This window comes from Sceloporus occidentalis, unplaced genomic scaffold (genome assembly GCF_023333645.1).
Source record: "Sceloporus occidentalis isolate IW3139 unplaced genomic scaffold, rSceOcc1.0.p SCAF_76, whole genome shotgun sequence".
In the NCBI taxonomy this organism is placed as follows: domain Eukaryota; kingdom Metazoa; phylum Chordata; class Lepidosauria; order Squamata; family Phrynosomatidae; genus Sceloporus; species Sceloporus occidentalis.
In genome coordinates this window covers 3,231,063-3,245,344 of record NW_028317056.1, presented here as the reverse complement: position 1 = coordinate 3,245,344, position 14,282 = coordinate 3,231,063, and the positions used below count along the sequence as shown (strand labels likewise).

At 43.4% G+C, this 14,282-nt stretch overlaps 1 protein-coding gene across 1 annotated transcript in view; it reads right to left on the bottom strand.

Annotated features, from left to right (window-relative positions):
* Positions 1-379: 379 nt before the first annotated feature.
* The window catches only part of LOC149285782 (lipase maturation factor 1-like), a 92,379-nt gene continuing 78,476 nt past the window's right edge, over positions 380-14,282 (bottom strand). Inside the window, exons 7-11 of the mRNA XM_089494848.1 lie at positions 13,359-13,542; positions 13,025-13,178; positions 9,342-9,525; positions 3,390-3,502; positions 380-557 (exon numbers count right to left, since the gene is read on the bottom strand). Coding sequence (XP_089350974.1) covers positions 380-557; positions 3,390-3,502; positions 9,342-9,525; positions 13,025-13,178; positions 13,359-13,542 — 813 coding nt within the window. The remainder of the gene's footprint in view (positions 558-3,389; positions 3,503-9,341; positions 9,526-13,024; positions 13,179-13,358; positions 13,543-14,282) is intronic.

Sequence of the window (14,282 nt, the reverse complement as noted above, 5' to 3'; positions counted from 1 at the left end):
TTTTAAAGGCAAGAAGATTACAACATGATATCTTTTATTGGGGGCAACAAGATGTAAAGTTTTGGGATTTTTTTCCATCTTTGAGGTCGAGGAAGTTTATGTAACTTTAGATCTTTTTCTATGCTGGTCCGATAAAAGGGCTCGACTTCCACCCAAGACCCCCATCTTCTCCTGGCCCAATATGGCTGTATCTGTTTTTCTTATTAAAAAATCACAAAGGTGTTCCTGAGTTTCATATTCTCCCCTAATTGTTCCCATTACAAGGGTCATTTATAAAAGGCATTCTAAACAAACAGTATGCATTAGAAAAGTACATATATATATATATATATAAAAAAATGCTTTTTATTTTGGAAAAATATCAGCGTTTCAGTCCATTCTACGAGGTTTTTTCCGGCAACGGCCACGACCTCGACTGGAAGAATTTCTTGAGGCCGGGGAGGTTGACCGGCGGGAAGTAAGGTCCGATCCGCTTCCGAATCCACCACCTGCCCTCGGACGCGTGCGCACCCCACAGCTGGCTGAACCTGTACCTGAAGTGCTCTCCTCGTATCCACCTGTAGGGGGCGATATTGAAAAGCGGCGTTTATTCACGGCCCTTTATTAACCCCTTCGGATCCAGAATACCTTTTCACGAAATTCTGGAACTCTCGGATCGCGTTCTGTTTGAACTCCAACGACAACGTTGCGAAAAAGGAGACCCGTTAATAATGAGATATAAGCAATATCTACGGGATTTCTTTGATCAATTTTATCTATTCTGCCCAATTTTCCCCAAATACCAGTTACTATTTTTCTATTGAAAGTAACCGAGTAAGGCAGAGGATATAAGAAAGCTAAGCCCAAGTCTACTAAGCCATGCGATCTATAACCGAATGAACACAAAACAACCCAATATTATTAGGGGTCCCGTTTAATGATGACCCAAAGCCTTCGTAATGCTTAAAGGTGGGGTTAGCGCGCCCCCCCGCCGCCGCCATTGAATTTTGGCCCATTCCATCTAGCCTGGTAGCAGCTGGGGCCGAAGCGGCCCTTCATGGTTGCGTATAGTACAGCGGGTGTTATGACATCTTCCAACTGTACGCGTGAAAAAATTAGAAGCGATATTTGCGTGGTACCGGGGGGGGCTAAATCTCCCCGACAGCTGTAATTAGTTCCAGAGGGCAACAGCTGTCCCGAAAATTAACAGCTGAGAGATTTTTGGAGGGAAAAACAGGAATTGTGTTTTCTGTCAAAATTAACGATCTGACAAGGCCAGCGAGGAGGTGGGGAATCCGCGGAAACATGAGTTTTATTATTCTGTACGGTCACTTAATACGTTATTGGCTTTTTTTTATTTATCTGGAGACCTCTTTGCACGGTTTCCCTCTTAATTGTAAATCAAAGAGAGGACGCTGGTCAAAAAAGTATAAATTCATTAAAAGCCATTAAACCCCCCCATCCCGTAGGTCTCACTTCTGCCTGTTTGGGATTGTTAACCGCGGACGCAAAGCCATCTCAGCGTGTAAAGTCTCGAGCAATTATTATGTTTTTTTTCAAAACAAAAAAAAAAATATATATATTTTTGGCTTGGGGGGGGGGTCTAGAATTTCAGCCGAATCCCTTTGTGATTTAGGTGAGATATTTCTGAAATGAAATGCACACTCGTATTTTAAGAGCGCTAATAAAGGCTGTCAGGTCAAAGAGACCGTTTAATTGGTGTATAAATCTAGACGTTAACGGTGTGGGTCAAACGGATCGAGGGGAGGAATGAGCCGGGAGAGGATGGCGGTCGTTAACCGTTTTTATTAATGTTTCCAAATGCAAGCGGTTGGAAGCTCTGCAGATATAAAGCTGTCTCGGGATAACGTGTTCCGTTTTTTATTGTAAAGACGTAAGAATTGACAATTTAGGATCAAAAGAAAGGGTGACCGCTATAGCCGCTCGTGTGAATCTACTTGGTACTGAGAGCGTTAAACTTAATCTGACACCTAATCTAAAGGATGGCTCTACTGGGAAGGTGTATTGGGCATAAGACATAACGACACAGGGTTTTTGCCCCAAACTCAGGGTCTCAGGGGCAGATTCTCAGGGTCACACAGTCTGGAGCCGACTCCTTCCTATTCTCCCCGCTGTGATCATATATAAGACTCCCAGTTGGTGCTTTTGCTCCCAGTATGTTGTGGTTGATATCCCTGCTTGAGTGCAGGTGACTCAATTAAGAGCATCTTTAAATAATGACAAGTCAGGGTTTCGATTAGAGCCAATTAATGAGTTGCTACGTAGACTTTGGGCCATTAAAGAGTTAATACTAATTTAGATACATTAATGACAGTCAGATCCGGACCCCATGTTTATGTATATATAAAAGCCAAATATATATATATATATATATATATATATATATATATATAAACCTTTATTCCTCGATGTACGTTCTGGCTTTGGGTTTAACCCCTCGCATGCCAGCAAGGCTAAAGCTGGACAAATCCTACAAGCCGTATAGCCAGGGCTCCTAAATTTTTTACTGCCGACACCTAATATTTTGGGCTGTTTTTTTTAGACGGGTCTATCCCTTCCCGGCTCCTATAAAATAAAATAAAGCTGGCTCTTAAAACGTTCCGTCTGGCTCCTAAATTCTAGGCAGAGAGATAGGTCCAGCCCCGGTGCGATGCCCGGGAACCCGCTAAGCTCGGTCTCACTGCGGCGGCTCGCTGATGCGGCGGATGTAAGACGAAGCCCAGGAACCTTCTCTGCATTAAAAATGGAAAGGAGAGGTGTAATTTAACCCCGTCTTGGCACGCTCCCAGCGTGCGATTATCTGACTTGTTGAGCCGGCCGCAGTATTAGGTAATAAAGCGAAATGCACAATAAACTGGAAGCTCCCTCGTATTTGCAAGTCCTCTGGTAATTGGCTTTTATGTTGCAGTAGCTCCAGTAATATGGCTTAAAAACTTAACTTATTAACCGCCAGCACCCTGCGATAGGTTGTGGCTGCCTTGCACACCTAAATCAGATATCAGACCATAGGAACGGAATTACTCTTTATACATAACCCATTACAGACTCAGTGTAGCACAGGATACAGATCACTGGATCTAAATCATCCACGTAGAATACATGGATAACGGTTAAAAAAAATAAATGTATTTTCCTCCTTTTATTTAAGGGAGAAGGTGTTAAATAAGTGGACAGTCTCCCAGCAGAGGTGGTAGAGGGTAATACAGTGAGGGTATTAAACATGCATGGGATGGGCATACGGCTCCTGAATCTAAGACGAGACCAACGACTGATTAAGATTTGAGTCTTTACAGCAGGAAACAACGGGCAGACTAGACGGGGGCCGGATGGGGCCGATTCCTAGAAAAGTGCCCCAGGGGCCTTTCGAATTGCCCCGCAATCCTTCTCACCTGGGAGGACTCTTCTCCAGGAAGGGGTTGACCGCTATGAGGGAGGACGCTGCTTTGTCATTGGCTAACAGCTTCCCCGCGAGGTGTATGATCCACTCGTTCTGTTCGTAGGTCTGGCAGAGAAAAATGAGAAATACATGGAAAATTATTTTCTTTACAAACATCTTCCGCTTAGAATCGTTATTCTCCGGCGCGGAAACATCACTGCCGAGAGGACAAAGGAGCAAATGGATCAAACGAGACTTCCGACTTCTCAATATAAAGTCTAAACGTTCTTTTGAAGGCCCGGTCCTCCCAGTCCTAGTCATCCATCAACAGGACAGTGGCGTATTTTGGCCGAACATTTGCTCTGTCTGACCCAGGGCAATGCCCCAGCTGCCCCAACCACCTACCCCTCTGGGGCTGCCATCCTCTAGGTTGAGAACCCGGATATGACGCCTATTGAGCTGAGGTCCCCAAATTCCTGTGCCCCTTTTTCCTCCCCTGATGCCCGTCTTTTCTAGGAGCTCGGAATGTTTGCTGGGTATGAGGGTATCGCAGGGTTCTACAGCCCTAAAAGCCCCGATAATGTGTATAGAAACGGCAGGAAACGGCTTTATAAATTAAACGGGGTAAATAAACCCCATTATTCTTCTTCTAAATGCCCCGCCCAGTTACACAAATAGCTCCACCCGCAGCCACACCTCTAACCACACCCCCTAAAAATGGCCCTCTGTATTGTTGATCGGTACGAAATAACATTAAAAACAATATTCATTTTTTAGGCATTAAATGTGAGTTTTCTGTCATTTCGGTGAATGGGAGAAAAAAGGCACTTTCCGAACCGGCCGCTTTTTTTTTTTGTTTGCTTTTAACTCTCGTGTTCCCATAAAACGATCGAAATGTTTCATTTTCTCCAGATCCCACACGCTGTTTTACTCGTGAATGTTATTTCTGGAGCATTAACGTGCAAACCACCCCATTAAGCGCTCTCTCTTTTGCAAGTGCCTGATGTATAGTTAATGCATGTTCCACCTGGCAGCGCATTAAACCACGTTTAGCCACCGGGTGCAATCACGCGCCACGTAGCCAGGAGCAGATAAAAACGATTAAATTGCACTTTCCTCCAAATAAACATCAATTTCCTTTTCAGTGTTTTTTTTTATTTCTTTCCTTAAATTTGACCCATGTGGTAATATATTTTAAAGTTTTTTTTCTCATTGAAAGTCCAATATGTTTTTAAATGGCGGGGGGCTTTTAAAGGCTTTATATGAGACGTGCCTAAGGAGAGTGAAGGTGGACGTGAAAAAAAACCCCTGGATCAGGGGGTCTGCGATGCCCTTCGCCGGGAGGGAAGCCTATGGTGGGGGACCCCCATAGCGTGGTGGTGTCCTGATTCGACGATGTGCCCCAAATTTGATCCGACACCCCTGAGTTTTCACACTTGTGCATGGGTCAAAAAAAAAAAACCCCAGTAGCCGTTACACATTTCTCCAACAGGAACGGAATGTTGGCAAAAAAACAAACAATTGGCCCCTGAATGTAATCCTTTCAGCGACAGAAGAAGAAGCAGCGCATGGGCTACCATTCTAGTTCATGTGACACGGCCCACCTCTGTGTTATCATATAATAGTGATTTGCATGTTTTTTTTTTCACATTCAACTTATTACTTGTAAACAAAAAAAAATGGCAGAAGCACAATTCTGCCCTTGTTGTCATATTGGGTTTTAAGTGGAAAAGAAAGGGTTAATTCCTCGCTAAAGAAAATAGAAAGTCCGAAAGAGCAATTTTTGCCAACTTTTCTTTTATTGTTTGTCCTCTTACTGCAAAAAACGTCACTTCCACTCCACAAGTTCTAAGGATAACAAGGACAGCTCCGATCGCCAGCGGCGAATTCACGGCTGTCTTCTCCATGGCCAACCGACGGTGGTCCAGCTGGTTGACTATTACAGTAGGTGTGAGACGTCGCAGCGAGTGGCTCCATTCTAGCCGGAATCCTACAGGACGGCTTCTCAAGATTGGCTTAATACGTGTGAGTGCACTCAAGTTTGCACTGGAGGAACCAAAGAGTGATTTTAGGTGAATGCAAGGCGTCGTTGAACCATGTGCCTGGGCGCCATCAGAACATTGGCTCGTGGGGAGTCCCATAATAGGGTCTGGGTAGACCTTCAGAGTCTTGCACTTTGGCACTTAAAGGTTAGGTCACCTTTTGGAGGTTATTAGAGCTTGAGGGGTAAGGAAGCGAAACACTTGGACCGCGTTCTTTGATTTGGAAACCTTAGCTGTGTATAAATCAGGCCGGGGATACTAGAAAAGAATTGTGTGTGTGTTGGAACTCTACGCATGAGATGTTACCACGGGAGGTGGGTGATGTTTTGGCTGCTCGTCTGTTTGTTCAGCGTCTGTCATAAGTCTGGCTCAGAGATGGAGTGACCCCTCGACCCGTATCGTTTTGATGTTCTTGCTACTACCGTTGACCTTTGGTGGAACGCAGAAGACACACGATACCAGGTCAAGGCTACGAAGTGTTGGCAAGTTCCCATGATCACCCCGTTGGCCGCAAAGTTACCCCGTGCTTCCATAACGGCTCATGCATTTATTTATTTCACGTTGAGATTTTAAAGACAACAGCGTCGATGGGTCATCCTCAGCTTGGTCAAAAATGTTTGCGTTCCTTGAGTTTCGGGGGCGATGACCCCGGGCTTGACGGTTGGCAAAAATCTGGATTAACCTTGCCCGTTTGGCAGCGAAAGGCTTTGGAACGGACGCCGGGATGAGACTTGCAGCTCTGACATGGAAGGATAAATATTTACCCCGCACACACCCTCTGGTAGGAGATGAGCGCGTATCTATTTCAGCCAGCCGTGTCCGGGGCGGGCTCACCAAACATGCGGCCTGGGTGCCGGCTTCACGCTGTCTTCTTCAGGCTATAAAGCTCAGGACGCTGTGTTATTCCTGGAGAAACCGTACGCTCCTCTCCGTGGTAACACAGAATTATTTCCACTCCAGAGGGATCTTGTTTGTTTTGATTTGCCGGGGCAGAAATGTTGAATTATTAAAAAAAAATTTTTTTTAACCCTTTCACCGACAAATCGGTATCCGCGGCATTGTAAATAATAAGCGTTTTCGGACTCAAAAACAAACAGGATTCTATAACTCTGGAGTTTTTTTTGTTTAAAACCTTTGTTCAAGGCAGGGGCACTTTTTATTTATTTTTTTATCTGTAACATAACAAAAAAGAGCCGGGGCGTGTCGGGATTTGGGTGCAAATTCAACTTTGTTTGTGAACCGAAAAAACAGATTAAAATTGCTGAGCGGCCCCTGAAAGTCAGAGTTGGGTGGAGAAAATGATTATTTTAAGAACCAAAATTAAACTTTTTGTTGTGGCCCTATAATGCTTGTTGTGGTCATGGAAGGGTCGAAAGCCGATGGCCTCGCTTCACCTGCTATTTACCAAAATGTAAAAAATAAAACACAATTTTGGAAGTTCCGTCGTTTCATTATATGCCCCAAATCATCGTTTTAATTATTATCCTTTCAGGAGGTTGCCGTGTCTTTGGCAGAGAGCGTTCACATGCGGCCAGGAGTTGACGCCACGTCCTGTCGAGGTCGGAAGGCATGTGGCCAATAGCGGAGAGGGCCTGACGCGTTTCACCGAGTATCAGAGGTTGGTTTTAAGTAAATGCGGGGTTAAAAGGATCAAAACAAGATTTAGTGGAACAAAACAAGCGCCCTGGACTTGCGTCACGTTTGCAGAAAGAACAATGATGTATTTACAGGAAAATGTGTTGCTTTGATAAATATGGTGCCATGTTTTGCATGCGTTTACTTTTTAGCCCATGACTGATTTCTGAACTCAATGTTTCTGTTGTTCTGCTCAGATAAAATGTTTAATTGCATTCTTTGGCAAAATAAGCCTTTATTCTTGTTTTTTTCTTTTTTTGCTGAAAGTTTAAAATAAATACATAAAACAACACTGGAGCATTTAACGTTGTTTTTCAGTTTATATGGCAACAACCTATGGGTGCCTGCTCCTGACTCACACGGGAAATTAAGAATAAGGCAAAATTGAAGCATTATTAAAGAATTATTTCTGGGAAAGTTTTGGGCATTAAGCGCTACTAGGAATGACGTCCCCCCCAAAAAAACTCAACTGGGGCCACCATTAATGCTAACTGGGTTCCAGCCAAACATATACTGGCATAGCCGGGAATGTCTTAGGCTAGCCTCCGCGGAGTGCTCTGCCTTCTAGGGGAGTGGCTTTGTGTAAGAGGGACAGCCCTTAGTGGGAGGGAACTGGGCGGACACAGAGGAAAGAGGGCAGGGAGTGGGCGTGGCCGTGGCCACACACAGTGCTCCTCTATCCGGAGAAAACAGAAACTGACCCGATTAGCAGAGCTTCACCTAGAGACTCTGGGTCACACCTGGAGAGCTCCCAGGTATGCATGTTGATTCTGGTACTTCTATTCTATCTCTAGACTTCTCCCCTAAAGAGCTTGCAATCATTATTGGGTAAACAATATTTCTTCTCTTTAGTCCCTCCTTTTTTATCAGTAACCAGGCTGAAAAAATGTGATAGCTGCGGGCCCCTGATAACGTCTGGGGCCCCGGACAATTGCTTTTTTTTTCAGGTTTAAAATATTGTCTTGTTTCAGTTTGCAATCCATCCCGAGGGTTAATTTCATTATACGGCCCCTCTGGTTGCTGGCCGCAGAACTTTGTTTTTGTCCCTGGTTATTCAGAGCTCCCCAGTGCCAAAAATTTAATGTTTAAATCATAAGTGCATGTTATTATAGGGACTTGTAAATCCTGCGCGCTCTCGCAGACACTCGCCGAAGTCACCCCACCAAACGGAAAATGTGTGTCGTTTGTGTACCTTTTCCGACAGCACGAAAAGAACCTTTGGGACAGAATGAAGCCCAACGCGGACCTATCGATGGTATTTAATCTCTGTAACTTTACATCTGGCTCCTTACATACAAAAGCATATAAAACAAACCAAAAAAAAAAATACAAAAGAAAATATATATAGGTATATAGTGTGTATATATCTTTATACGTATGTATATTATTTTTTTTGAAAATGTATATATATATATTTTTTTAAATAAATAAATATATATAAATATATATATATATATATAATGACAGTTCACTGAATTGAACACCAAAAATAATAAAAATAAAATACTACTACTATTACTATAAACACAATATGGCTAAATATATATAAATAAATATATATAGTCCAATGAATCATTGAAAAAAGTCATTTGAATGGATTTTGGGTGTCGCTGATAGGACATAGAGCGGTAAGAAAAAAACATTACCCTAATCCAGGGTTTTACCAGCCGTTCCTATCTGGGAGCCAGGAAGGAATATTTTGCTGGATATATTGGCTTCTGTGCAATTCTTTTTTTTATTATTTTCCACTAATTTTGCCTACTGAAACATAATACAATAATATTTCCATCAACGGCGTCGCGCAGGTTTACAGGACGCTAAAGGCTGGTGGAGTGAAACGCTGAGATGTTTGTAGACTGTTATCTGCCGCGTGAAACCCGATGGCTGAACCCAGAGAGGGTTAGGAATACCGAGCCTGGTGGCCAAGTTCTACTAAGTGACCCAACGCATCTGAAAGACAATACACTCCCCGGACTATTTTAGGCTGTCCAATCCCCAACAAGAACATCATAGAAAGGCCATTTGCGATCTTTCATGGAGCCAGTAAGGATCCAGTCAGTGTGCAAATTCTGTCCTTATTCTAGAAACCCCAGCATGCCCTCTATTTCAGGTGTTGAGGGGTGGTGGTGGCAACATTCCTGGCCAACCTTGGCCAGGAACGTTGTCTATACCAGAGGCATCTCACGACAGAGGGTCTCGTGTGCTATGTATAGTATAGGATTGATTATTAGACACTCAAGTCTCTCTATAGGAATGTCTGTGTCATGGAACCATTAATAATCTGTTACCTGGAACGCTGCAAACCACATGAGCCAGTCGAGGCGGTAATGGTAGGGGCTGATGATACAGGGACGCCGCGTCAGATTCCCCGGCTTGCATTTAAACTCGTATTCCTCCCACACGGCGTTGGGGTCGTTGGGATCCAAGCTTGAAGTCCCTTGAATGATGACCTCCGTCCTCTCCTTGGTGATACTGTGGAGTAACAGAACGCATAAGACCTACAGCGCAGACACAATATGGTGATACTACGTTACGTCTAGGTGGCCGCGGTGGAGAAAACTTCCTTAAAAATGGCAGACGATGTGAATATACACTTGGAGTCTTCAATCTCGTTCCTGGGTTCCTCGTTCCAGTTGTCATATATGGCCAATAATGACCTATTGGCAGGACTTGCTATGATTCACGACGGACCGCATTAGATCTATGAAGTTTACGACCACGCTTTGTTTTTCGCTTATGGATCTCGGGTTGAAGCTGTAGGTGGGAGAGGACACGGGGTTGCAATCTTACTTAACCCCTTCACATCTAGAGGAGGGGGTGGGGGGGGTAAATAAAATATTGCACAGCAAAACTCTGGTGGTCTCCCATCTGGCACAGATAGCGGAATAGGGTGTGTGACATGTAAACACGTTCAGATGCCAAAACTGTCATTGAAGATTCCCAAGGGTTTCTGCGCGGAGCGAATTCAACAAATTACATAATTATCCGCCCTGCATAAATATGTTTTTTTTTTTTATAAAAAAAAAATAAATTGTGTGCGTCCGGTAAATAAAAGCTAGCAGGGTCAGCCGTGAAAGGGTTAACTCCCCCCCCCCCCCCGGGATGCATCCAGTTCTAGATTAAGCAATGGAACGGCACCCGGACCCCCTTAACCCCCCACTCCGCCCCCACCCCAAACCAGATCTTATAAGTGTTACCTGCTTTTAATGGAGTTTTTGGGGCAGCCAGACAGCCTGTTTCATATATACGCCGGGTGAGTTATGATCGTGGCTGGCAGCCCAGCGGTAAGAAACACTTTGTAAATCAGGGAGACCAAATTAGTAATAAAAGTTTGTTCCTACTGTGTGATTTCAGATATGTCAGGTTTCACGTACTCACATATTCATTATGAGCTGAATGTATTTTCTTTTTTATGGGTTTACACGGGCTGGAATTACAAGCGCTTGCGGGGGCCGCGTCTCGCTGCTGCTGCGCACGGCTGACAACCGGAACCACGGAGCAGCGAGGAAAAGTTTTGCAGGGGCACCCAAAAACTGGCAAGCGCACCCAATCTTTAATCCGTTCCGCTGTTCTCTGGCAGTATTGGTCGGAGGCACCGGTGGAGTTTATTGGGGGGTCTCAAGTCATTTATTGGAGTGGGGATGGCACCGAACTTTATAAGGACAAACTTATTGTAGGGGAATGTTCTGGGGGTCCAATAGTTTATTGCAAAGGGGGGATGCCACGGAGGTTTATGGAGTCGAATAATTTATTAGTAGGGGGTGGGGATCCCACCAAAAATTTATGGGGTCAGGTAGTTTATGGTATAGGCGATGCCACGGAATTTTATGGGGTCACATGATTTTTATTGTAGGGGACATGCCATGGAAGTATATGGGGGTCACCAAATTATTGTAGAGGTGATGCCATGGAGTTTTATGGGGTCAAATAATGTTAATTAGAGGGGAGGTACAGACTCATTTCTTGTACAAGAAGAGCCCCTAGCTACTCAAGGACAAACAATCGATTCTAAAGGGTACCCCAAGGAAACTATTTTAGAGGCAGATAATTTAATGTAGGCGATCCACAAAAGATTAAGACCCTGAGAAACCAGGGAATCTTGGGAAAGTCTACCGAGACGAATCATACCAAATATTTCTTCTATATATTACTTCGTATTATATTTTTATATGGAATATAAAGACGTCGACCGTAGACGGCAGGGAGAAAGGAGTAACTCCATCCAACGAGAGGAAAAAGTAAAGCGACCCCACGCCACAAATACTGGCGTGCTTTTTTATTTATCATTTCGCCATTGAATGTCCACGTCCAAAAATTTAAGGGTTTCCGACATGAAGAAAAGGGTTATTTTATATCGTTCTGAGAATGTTGTTTGTAGAGGCCAGTAACTCACTGTATTGGTATATAAGATAACCGTAGACCTGGGAAAAAAATGGCGGTGAAGACGTAAAGACCATTGGAAGGTACCTAAAAAATGTATAGCGTTCTACGCCATTTGTACAGAGCAACCTACTGCAAGAACTATCCTATATGCTAACGTTATATCCCAATTCTACCCATCATAGAGTTAAAGGGACGGTGCTATATAAAAGTTACACTTCTTGCGGCATACGCTATATTATGGTTGGGCAGGAAGCCGAGGTGGCTCACGTTCGTCCTATGGAATTTCCATATAGTTACTCCCAAGGACCTTTCTTGTGTCATCTTTTGGGTTCCACTCCAAGCCTAGGTTGTGCGTCTCTCTAAGCCACAGGGTTGAATGTAGGTTTTAATTGGACTAATTCGATAACTTTTTTTTTTTTTTATCACGTCTGGTTTTCGTTTGTACGTAATAACCAACATATGACAAGCAGGCTGAGATGATCCAAGACGTAGCAGGCCATTTCCCAAATTTCATATTTTTTTCAACATTTTTTTTAGAGATTAGGGAGACTAATACAAATAAAATGAAATAAAAAAAAAAAATTAATGAAGAAAACAGCAGAACTGTCTGCTACTAATGGTTTAGATGATTTTATGGTGATGGTTTTTGCCAAAAGCTGTTTCTGTTGGCTTTGTGTCCAATTTGGATAAAAATTGTTCTCTTGGGTCTTGTACAGAATCAGCCTTCGCTGTCCAAAAAAATCCCTCAACGTGTGTTTACCTTTCGCTGCAGCCAGGAACACGGAATCTAGAACACTTAAAAAGAGAGAGACGGAAAACTAAGCCCCTGCATTTCGCATTACCTTAAAACACGTCCCGCCATGATATAAAATGAAGGCAGGATTTATTTACGTTGAAGAGCAGGGAAAATATGGCGTCTTGGTAAGTGGAGGGTCTTCCACTCTTCTGGAAAGAGCCCCGGTGGTGGCAGTGTTAATGTTCGGGGGAGACTGAAAAATGTTTTCTTGAGGTTCCTAATGCATTAAGAGCTAATAAAAGACTGATAGGGTCTCTTAACCCCCCCCACACACTTAATTCCTAATGCCCAGACCAGCTGGACTTGTTTGCTGAATCCGAGTCAACCTCAAGAGGGAAAGCGAAGAAAATATTTTCCAGTAGATATTCTCCAGGACGATTCTTTCCCATTATAAAAAAAAAACCCCAAGGGGACGTGACCACTCTTGGCATGGAATACCCAGAATTCTGATGCCAGCCATCTTTCACATTAACACAAAACCACTCCTTGTCCAAGTCATCCAAAATTCATATTTTTAACATAAAACAATGTTTTGAAAAGGGCAATATTTTTCCCTTACATCATGGAGCACGTTAATGTAATATCTGCAAATAAACGTAAAAAATTCACACGGGCCTTACAGCTTTACAGATTAGCCATAATACAAAAGCACGTACACATATTGGAATCCCATTGGGGTGCTGAGGGCTGCCATCTTGGTTACTACAGGTTTTGGCGTTCTTATTCCACCCATTGACTAACGCCTCCATGACGCTGCCATAGAAATTGCGTGCAGATGTTTCTGAGACATACCTGCCAAATGCTCCGTAGGTGTTCACAATTCGGAGTGGGTTGAAAGATGTGTTCATGACTTGCCTGGAACTCAGTAGGTTCAGGATGACAGGGACACTCAGGTAGGTGATCAGGACTCCCAGTGAGAGATGAACCATTTTCCGGACGTAGAAACCTGAAAAGGCAATCAGATCACCGATAATTAGCTGAAGGTAGTAGGGATAAGTGCATGGCTTACAGTCTCAACAGAACAAAGACAGACAAAGCATGGTGAAGACATACTGAAAAGAACAGGGGTTCCAAGTGCAACAACAAAGAATGTGTGAAAAAGTGTATTAAGTATCTATAGACTTACTATAAGTCTTTGGAGGTTCATCACCAGCAGCTTTCTGGGTCTGCAACTTGGACACATGATGTTTCGCTGACCCTTCTTTGGAGCTGAAGAGGAAGCTGAGGCTGGCATCATCAAAGCAGGCAAGGCTTGGCACGATGGTCAGCCAATTCAGAAAGCTTAAGTTACCGCTGAGGATTAGGGCCACCTATTGAAGGAATAGTAATGGGTGAGAGGTTAGTGGTCCACGAACACAATTCTCATTCTGCTCGCATTTCAAGTATATGGCGTAAAAGGCTGACTCAAGCCTTTCTTGTGGAGAAACTGGCCATGGTCCTCTCACGCCTTGAGAGCCATGCTGGAGCTCTACTGAGAACTTCCATTATTTGCTCAAGTCATAGAACACTCATAGTACCTAAATCGCTGCAAGGTTACCCCAAGTTGAGCCCCTTGGAACGGACAATGTGAGAGATCTCCACACGCCTCATCGGTTATATTATGACATCTGTTTATTAACCAGTTTAAAACTGGACACACGTGGCACAATCTGGAATCTTAGGGGAATGAACTATTCTTTAACCCCTTAAGGACAATGGACGGTCCCTAAACCCATTGAAAACAATGCATTTTGAGCCCGTAGATGTACAGGCTTTGTCATTAAGGGGTTAAGAAGCTCTGAGAGTTCGAATTTTGAGTCCCTGTTCTCTTCCAACTTTAATGGGGACTGCTATGGAGCTATAAAAATTAATAAATAATAATATTAAAAATAATAATAATAATAAAGTTGGGAAGAGGAATTATAAATTAATTTAGGACACAATTTAAAGGGGTGAACCCGGATCAAGATACATGTAAGGGAGGTTCTCCAGCTGCGTTTTTTTTTAATCAAGAAGTATAACTTCTCAAGTCAAAGTTAGTTCAACTTGAGCCTTTGTAATAACCCTCTAA